This window comes from Cebus imitator, unplaced genomic scaffold, assembly GCF_001604975.1.
Source record: "Cebus imitator isolate Cc_AM_T3 unplaced genomic scaffold, Cebus_imitator-1.0 Scaffold429, whole genome shotgun sequence".
In the NCBI taxonomy this organism is placed as follows: Eukaryota; Metazoa; Chordata; class Mammalia; order Primates; family Cebidae; genus Cebus; species Cebus imitator.
The window spans coordinates 840,536-849,778 of record NW_016107744.1 but is presented as its reverse complement, the minus strand read 5'-3'; the positions used below and the strand labels follow the sequence as shown (position 1 = coordinate 849,778).

Genomic DNA, 9,243 nt, shown 5'->3' with positions numbered 1-9,243 from the left:
GAACCATTATTGACGGTCACAGCAAAAGTCCATCTTTGAAGTTAATAGGTCTTTTTAATTAAAAAAGCTAAACTAAACTGGACTGCTGCTCATTGATCACAGCAAAGCTTACTGATGTTTTTTCATTCTATCATCGTTTGCAAAGAGAGGTATGTGAGGAGCAATATAGTATCTAGATCATTTGAGACTGAGAGGCATATTTAATAGCTCACCTATTATTCTAAGATCCTGATTTTATCAATAGGGATTGAATCATTAGGCAAATATGGTATATATGATTCCTGATTGTTCTTAGAAGACTTTTGTGTATAATCACTTTTTTAAAATATTGATTTCATAAACAGTGTAATTTCCCGGGGGGCTGAAAGAGGTGCTGTGGATATCAAAAAACACTGTGGATGTCCAGTACAACTGCAGGCACACCTCCAACCTTTCCAGGTAAGGGCAACACATAGTTTTTCCCTGTATCAAGATGGATGGCCTAAAAAATAAAAGCCTGCTTACAACAGTGGGGAAAACATTTGTAATTAGAAAGCTCCTCAAAAATATACAACTTAAAATTCCCATAAGATCCCAAGGGAAGAACAGGCCAAATATGATTGCATCATTCAAATGGCAGTGTATACACATACGTCCAAGTACAGATGCTTACTATCAGGTAATAACAATAGACACTGATGGAAACCTTTCAGATTCCAATAATTTAATCTTGTTTTGTGCTCAGAAGTGACACAGAACGCTTAATTTTCTTCAGAATGTAAGAAATGAGGAGAAAATCTTCATATAATAGGCTGAGATGACTGTCATCGCTTTCTACTAAAAATGGCGACCAGAACTAGAGCAAATCCATCTTAGAAAATCAAGGAACCAGCTTTTTAAAAACTAAGGGAATTGTCTACTTCACCGTAAATCAAAAGATTAACGTATGAAATACAATACATAATGGTAGTTCTCTAAGTTCAGAGGAGCTCAGGAAATCACCTGGATGCTTGTTAAAATGCAGATTCCTAATCTGACGTCCAAAGACTCTGAGTCTGCAACCCTAATTAGCACCTGGACATATATCTTAATAATACAGACCAAGGATATGGAAACAAGCACTCTGAGTATATTTTAATTAATGGGAGCTCAGCACATAAAATTAGCATAAGTTATACATTGTTACTACTCTTCCATTAAACAACTTGTAACAATGGTTGCCAACATTTGCGGAAAATGAGAACACTTTCAGAAACTGTGAACCTGCCTCCAAAAATATGCAGGTACACCCACAACACTTTGCATACAGTGAGGTTCCGGTATCCTCTGAAAACCCCAAGTAAAGATGCCCAAGCTAAAATGATGTTCTCCTGGTACATATCTGCACATAACTCAGCTGACACTGTAGGTTCTTCAATAAATTTAGGGTTACTTTATACAAACTATCTTTAATAATGGGCACACATATGTGAACTTCACCTAAGAATTAGTTGGCATCTATAAAATTTCTTGGCAATGTCAAGTTCAGTAAGAATCGCTCAATCTCTCTCCCAAAAGGCTGTTGTCTTAATGCTCAAAAAAAATTTAGTCTCTAGTCACTGAAAGTTTCTTATAATCTTAGACCCATGAAATTATCAAAATGGGGAGGTTCTTAAACGCAAAAGGTTCCCATAGATTTATGCCAGACTTGAAAACATATACGCTCTTCAACTTACATTATGTTCTGATAAACACATCATAAGTTGAAGATATCATTAAACAAAGATGCTTTTAATACACCTAACCTACCAACCATAGCTTACCTAGCCTACCTTAAACATGCTCAGAACACTACATTAGTTTACAGTTGGGCAAAATCATCTAACACAAAGCCTATTTTATAATAAAGTGTTGAATATCTCATGTAATTTACAGAATATTGTAGTGAAACTGAAAAAGGCAGCTGTATAGGTACTTCAAGTATGGTTTCTATTCACTGCACTGCATTCAGACCATCATAAACTTAGTTGAAAGTTTGTAACTCAAATCACAAGTTAGATTGTCTGTACTTTTAACAGTTAATGTTAGAAACGAATTTTAACAACTTTATCACATAATATAGGATATACTTTACATGTTATAAGGGTGTGGACAGAGCATCTTGTGAAAACAAAAAAACCTTTTAAAAAGCTAGTAAATTTACCTGAACCCTGTATTTTAGCAATCTTAATAGCACATAGTATTTGCTAACTGGACTTCGTGGACGACTAAGACTTTTTCTGGAACTATATTATACTACCACTTCCATATCAAAAATACACTAGATAGAAATGCAGGTTAGTAAAAACTGTTTTACAAGTAGTTTTGTAATAAAACTTGACAGAAGTTCAACTTACTAAATGTATTAAGATTAAACAAAAAAAATCTGAAGTAGGTATCACATCACACAATAGGAAAAAACTCCCAAAAAGTCACTGTCCAGGAAGAACAAGGAGGACATCAAGATGTTCTAAGCAATTTCCTGAATAGCAGGATATGAAAGGCTGGAGAGGCTGGGTTTTTGATCAGTTTATGTTCTTTTTCTGAATAGGCTTACTCATTATTATGATGAAAGATAACACACATAATATTAAAAACTAAAATCGAATGGTTCTACTGTCATGGTTGTCAGTTAATGCTCAACTAGGAAAAAAGTTCATTTGTTTCCCTTTATTGGGGGAAAAAAGTCAATCTCTAGGACCATTTTAGAACTGTGCAACATTTTTTTTTACACTATTAGCATTGGCTGTAGTAAGCTGCTTTACTGAGACAAATAAACATATCCTTCAAGGCAACACTGCCCATTTCCATGCTAATGAAAAGTTTTTTTCAGTTATGAAACGGATATTTCTTTTTCATTTCCATAACTTTATTCAGATGATCACTTCAATCATATAAAAATAAGAGATGTATTGAGGTCCATCTTGGATGTTTTCTCTTCTGGTAAAAAGTTTATTCAGATGATCATTTCAACTTTATTCAGATGATCATTTCAATCATATAAAAATAACAGATGTATTGAGGTCCATCTTGGATGTTTCTTCTTCTGGTAAAAAATTAGCTGGGGACGGTGGCTCATACCTGTAATCTCAGCACTTTGGGAGGCTGAGGTGGGTGGATCACTTGAAGTCAGGCGTTTGAGATCAGCCTGGCCAACATGGCAAAACCCCATCTCTACTCAAAATACAAAAGTTAGCCGGGTGCAGTGGTACGAGCCTGTAGTCCCAGCTCCTCGGGAGGCTGAGGCAGGAGAATTGCTTGAACCCAGAAGGTGGAGGTTGCAGTGAGCCGGGATTGCGCCACTGCACTCCAGCCTGGGAGACAGATCAAGATTCTGTCTCAAAAANAAAAAAAAAAAAAAAAAAAAAAAAAAAAAAAAAAATTAGCAGACTATTTCTAAGTATAATTTAACTAAAAACACTACTCAACTTCAAATTTACTTTAATGATATATATACAGGAGTTAACAACTTACAATTAAAACAAAATCAGTTATGCTAATTTCACATAACTTAAAATCATGCAATACTGCATGGTAAAAACAACAGCTTTGTTCATATACAAAAATTGTTATTTTGAGATTCATGAAAGCATCTTGAAATTTTTGAAATAAGCTTTTTGCAAAGAGTATTTTATAAAAATTTAAACACCTGATTACTTAGTTAATGCATTATAAGGAATGATAATAAACATTATTAATAAAGTGAGGTTACAAGCAATTAGTTTTAAAATTACACCAGGTACAGGGTTGAACATACTCTCAAGAAATAAATGTTTAAGAAAATAGTTTTGAAAAATATCTCATATTGAAGCCAGGTTAAATTTTGTTAAACTGGGTTATATAAATCAATAGTCAAGTTTATTCAGTTAAAGAAAATATGCCTAACTTTTCTTATACTCATAAATAAGGACTTATATATAATCTTTATATACAAGTGAAGAAAAGTTCAATGAAAAAAATATACTGCCAATCCACTTATTATGGCTGAAATATTTATCTATACATTAGATTGCATTGATGAAAATGTCCAATTTAAATCACATTCAACCAGCATAAATATTTAAACTGAGTATTGTTGTAAACAATCAAGAAAAAAATCCTTTTAACTTTTTATTTCATTACTGGGTAACAATCTACTTCTCAGCTTAGAACGCGATAGAAAGCCTCCACATTTAATTTAATCAAATCCAAACCCAATAAACTTAAGAGTAAACAAAGTGAATGTTTTTCAAAGTGCATAATATCAACTCATCCACTTGCGTTATTTATCCAATTCCAGTTCATCAGCAAGAAAATAAAATGTACTTGACTATAAAAATACTCAGGAATGTTATCGAAAAGGAAAGGCTATTTTGTAGAAGTAACTACAAAAATAATTAGTTTAAATCTTTGTAAAGCTTTAATGTAAGAACATCAGTACACTTTCTTTACATAAACCTTAAAGCATGATCAATACCAACATTTTAAATTTCCAGCTTTCAAGTACTTGAAAAAAAGTTGCAACAAAGTGTCTCTTCCCAAAAAAGCAAGAAGAATGATCATGCAGGTGTTAATCTGCAGCCATCAGACGACACTGATGTCTGTGTTGGGCTGTCATCTCTGACTCCACTGGCAGCAAGTGTAGGCAAGTCGTTACTCTGAAATGCAGATGTAGGACAAGGAGTCATGCCAACATTTTCCTCTTCATCAACATCTGAATCTGGTGTTGTAACTTCACTGTTTTGAAGCCCAAGGATCTCACAGACTGCTTGTGGCAATTCCTGGATATGAAAAATCAAACACGAAACTATCTTTTACTACAGAGGAAAAATAACCACAAAGTAACACTTCTGTTTAAGACTACACTGATTCCAGAATCTGAGCATTTGTCCTAACAGTGTAAATGTTATGTAACCTTCTCACAACTTATCTTCTCAGTTCCAAATAAAATGCTAACCACATTTCCCTAAGTGAGTCTTAGATAGCTTCCAAATTAGTCACTCTCCAACCCACCTCCACATTCCCACAAACATAGCATTTCCTAATACTTGGCATTTATCTCTTTCTCCTTTTTGTAATATCTTACTTAGACCATCTTTCTCTCCCAGTAAACAGAAGTTCTTCAAAGGCAAGAAGTCTCTCATTGACATGCTTTGGAAGAGAACAGGTATCAAATAAATGTTTGTAGAAATGAACCAAGTCGAGAGAGAGAGAGAGAGAGAGAGAGAGAGGGCCAAAACACATCAAAAGTGTTGGAGATACTGCATATTTAATATAAGAGCCTATTCTGCATTCATGAGTTCAACTAAATAATATACCATTGCTGAAATTCCACAGCCTCTTTGTTATAGAAATATTTTCATTACTTTGACCATTTTACCTTATTACTGTTTCCTATCTGCCATAGTCAACTGTTTTCAATTAAGTGCTATAAATCTAGAAGAGCAAACAAAAAGCTACCCTATATTTTGTGTCTGCCCTCAACTTGCTAAAATTGCTATTTTATTTCCAAGAAGAGAAATCTTTCTCGATCTCAACCCACCAAAACAAACAAATCTTGCAATTACTCAAAACACTGTATACCTTGCATTTTACCATCTGTAGAGAAATTGCTTCTGCCTTGCATAGTATATCTTCCACATCAATTTTCATGGACAATTCATTGATATGCTAAAAAGTATCAACAAAATAAAGTGATAATCGAAACTGAATGCACTATTATATTCTACTACATAAAAAATTTATTACCAGTTATATTTCACTGCAGATAAAATCCTTAAAAACATTCATATACTACAAATACACAGGAAATTCAATATATCTTTCATTAGATTATTTCAAGTTTTAAAGCTAAAGACTAGCTAATAAGCTTATGGAACATTAAATCCAGCAGCTATCCCAAGTCTGTTATCTCAAAGTTATAATCAAAAGACAATTAATTTTTGGAAAACTAAACTACGTAAAAGATCACTTGCTGAATTTCCTTTTCTTCCTAATTAGCCAGGTAAAAATAACTGGCCAATATGTATTCAAACTGTCATTCTGAGAGAGTCATTCCTAGCACTGTTATTGACACAATTTAAGTTACTTGAGATTTAATAACGTTCCACGGAAATGTTCTGTATATCAGGACCACCAAACAGACAGAAGAGCCAGGACACCAAAAATCTAAGTTAAAGGAATAACTACCTTAAGTATTTCATTGAAGCCATAATGCTTTTCCATTATTTGCTGCTTTTCTGATTCCAGAATAGCACAACAGAGAAGAAGATGGAAATTTTTACATGGTAGTTCAGTCCACATTACCTACAGAAGGCAGAAGAACTATTTACTATATTGACTCTAAAATATTTTCCTTACCAATACAATTCTGAACACTGAATGACTTCCACACAAAGTAGATTTTGCCTATGTAGGGAAGTCCAAGGTTTTTCTAGCTAGGAAATGAGGGGCAGAAGAGTCTTACCTTCAGCTACAAAATAACTATCAAGTTTAACATTACATGAATATGACATATTCTAAGTGTGGCTTTTAAAGATAGCCATAGTAAATAAATTACTGAGCCTAGCCAATATGACAAATGTTATTAATGCAGGAGCTAGAGCCACAAGGTTAAGATGTAAGGGTTAGATGCATTTTCAATTATTTTTCTGAAATAGCAGTTTGTCACTTTGATCTGGAAAAAAAGACTAAAGCTAACCCCTGGAAATAAAAAAGGTTCAGTTATACAGAACATGGAATCAGAAACACCCAGAAGTAGTTCTACATTCTAAATACATAATAAAACCATTGCATCACATTATATCCCTGATTGTGACAATAACTGAATTACCCCAAATTTATAACCAAACATATAAAATGCTTGATCAATAGCTATAGCTCTTCCTAAAGTCAGATAATACCCTCAAATTTAGGATCCTAATTTCCCCCTCCTTCATGTACCTAATAATATCTTTTCTGGAAAGATAAAAACATGCATACAAACCGTACTATTAGAGCATACCTGAAATGTGTTTACTTCTTTCAAAAGGAGCAAATCAAGTTGAATAATTTTCAAACTAAACCCAATTGTTGAAAGTTTAATTACAATGCAATTAACCTCAAGGATTCCATTAAAAGTTTGAATTTATTTAGTAAACACATATTGAGGAGTTATTCTAGCTATGTGGCAATAATATTCTTAATTCATCCTTTAAAACCCATTTATGCCTGAGATTGCAACTTTTTGAATTTTTGCAATCAAACTTTTTTATTTTCAGGGGTTAGCTTTAGTCTTCATGACGACCTTGAGCAGCAAGATATAAATAACTCCTACATGCTTAGCATTCCAATAAGGAACACTAGGCATAAATGGGTTAACCCATTTTTAACCCATAAATTAAGATACTAATTTAATAAAATTGATAAATATTTAAGTATGCTTCCAGATAAAGAGCGAGCATGTGGGTTTTACTTCTAATTTCAGAGCAGAGGAAGTAAGCACAAAGCAATCAACTTTTTAATCAGCACAATGCCTTGTCTAATGGTAGCAGACCCATCAATAGCATAGGAATCAATTTCCAGCTGTAAAAACCTCAGAGACCACTAGAGTTCTGCTGTATAAAGTTGTATTTATTATCAAAATGGATTGTCTCCCAATTCTTTCCTTGGAAGAATTTCTGTTATCCTAAGGTATGATCAATCATTATACCAGTATTCTATTAAAAAGCACACTGAGCTGGGCACAGTGGCATACACCTGTAGTCCCAGCTACTTATAAGGCTGAGGTGAGAGGATTACTTGAGTCCAGGAGTTCAAGATCAGTCTGCATAACATAGCAAGACCCCTTCTCTTTAAAACAAACTANAAAAAAAAAAAAAAAAAAAAAAAAAAAAAAAAAAAAAAAAAAAAAAAAAAAAAAAAAAAAAAAAAAAAAAAAAGCACACACCTATTATTAACAAAAACTTAAGAAAATGTGAAATTATTTTGTTTTTCATTAAGGGTTGCCCCGGAACAATAGATACTGGGGATTACACATGGAGGAGGATGGTGTGAGGAAGACATGGGATGTAAAACTACCTACTGGGTACTATGATCACTACCTGGGTGACAGAATCATTCACACACCAAACCTCAGCAACATGCAATTTACCTATGTAAACAACTTGCACATGTACTCCCTAAACCTAAAATAAAAAGTTGAAGAAATAGAGTTGCCCTGGGTAAAAAATGGAATAAAAGAAGTACATCAAAAACATAAGAATATCCTCTATGCCAGATGTGGCAAAGCCTGACATAAAGTCAAGTCTCTCAAAGGAAGAACAAAGGCAGCAAATGGCCTAGAGAACTTGTTCGGGATACCTCTTGGCCCCAGAGATTGTGATTTGAAGAACAAAGCTCCAAAGACCAGATATTCAGTGTGTGACTAATTTTTAAGCAGAAGTTATAAGTTCATCAGAATTTTGGAACGTTCTTGCTTTAGATATTTCAGTAAGGCTACCACAATCCATTTATACTCTACAGAATAAATTGTTACTTTTCATAATAAATATATTTGCATAATAATTTAAGGGCTTACCTCCCATAATCGAAGAATATCTAAAAAACTAAATTCCCTTTTGAATCTGATTAAAAGCCATCTGAAGCAAAAGTAAAGGTATCCTGAGTCCTGAGATTCTATACAGAAGAAAAAAACATACATATGACTTACTCTTATGTTAATTATGTCAGAATACAGTTACATTTCTCAAATTTTCCTACACGTCTTAGGCAATTCAAAGCCCTATACATTTGTCTTCTACTAAGTTAAGGTATGATTTCAAATTTGAAGGCTGACTTCTTTTTAAAAACTAAAAAATAACAAATAATACATTTGATGAATCAAGTTTAAGGGAGAATTATACAAAGTGAGTTTGGTCTCACACTTTTATGGAACCGAAGAAAGTGCAGTAGGGTATATATGTCTTTAAGTTCTTTTTTATAACAGGGTCTTGCTATGTCGCCCAGGCTGGAGTGCAGTGGAGAGATCAAAGCTCACTGCAGCTTCAACCTCCTGGGCTCAAGCAATCATCCCACCTCAGCCTCCCGAGTGGCTGGGACTATAGGGGTGCACCACCACAGCCAGCATTTTTTTTCTTGTAGAGATTGGGTCTCACAGTGCTGGTCAGGCTAGTCTCAAACTCCTGCGCTCAAGTGATCCTCCCTCCTCAGCTTCCAAAGTGCTGGGATTAGAGGCATGAGCCACTGCACCTGGCTTCTTTAAAAGAGTTCTTTACATTTTTTTCTATG

The 9,243-nt window shown here is 34.0% G+C and overlaps 1 protein-coding gene across 4 annotated transcripts in view; it reads right to left on the bottom strand.

The window, feature by feature from the left end:
• Window positions 1-3,421: 3,421 nt before the first annotated feature.
• TBC1D15 (TBC1 domain family member 15) overlaps window positions 3,422-9,243 on the bottom strand; it is a 63,596-nt gene continuing 57,774 nt past the window's right edge. For all 4 annotated transcript variants that reach the window (XM_037731908.1, XM_037731905.1, XM_037731906.1 and 1 more), the window contains 4 exons: window positions 8,534-8,631; window positions 6,166-6,282; window positions 5,560-5,646; window positions 3,422-4,757 (listed from right to left, as the gene is read on the bottom strand). In XM_037731908.1, the coding sequence (XP_037587836.1) occupies window positions 4,536-4,757; window positions 5,560-5,646; window positions 6,166-6,282; window positions 8,534-8,631 (524 nt within the window). In that variant the 3' untranslated portion in view covers window positions 3,422-4,535. The remainder of the gene's footprint in view (window positions 4,758-5,559; window positions 5,647-6,165; window positions 6,283-8,533; window positions 8,632-9,243) is intronic.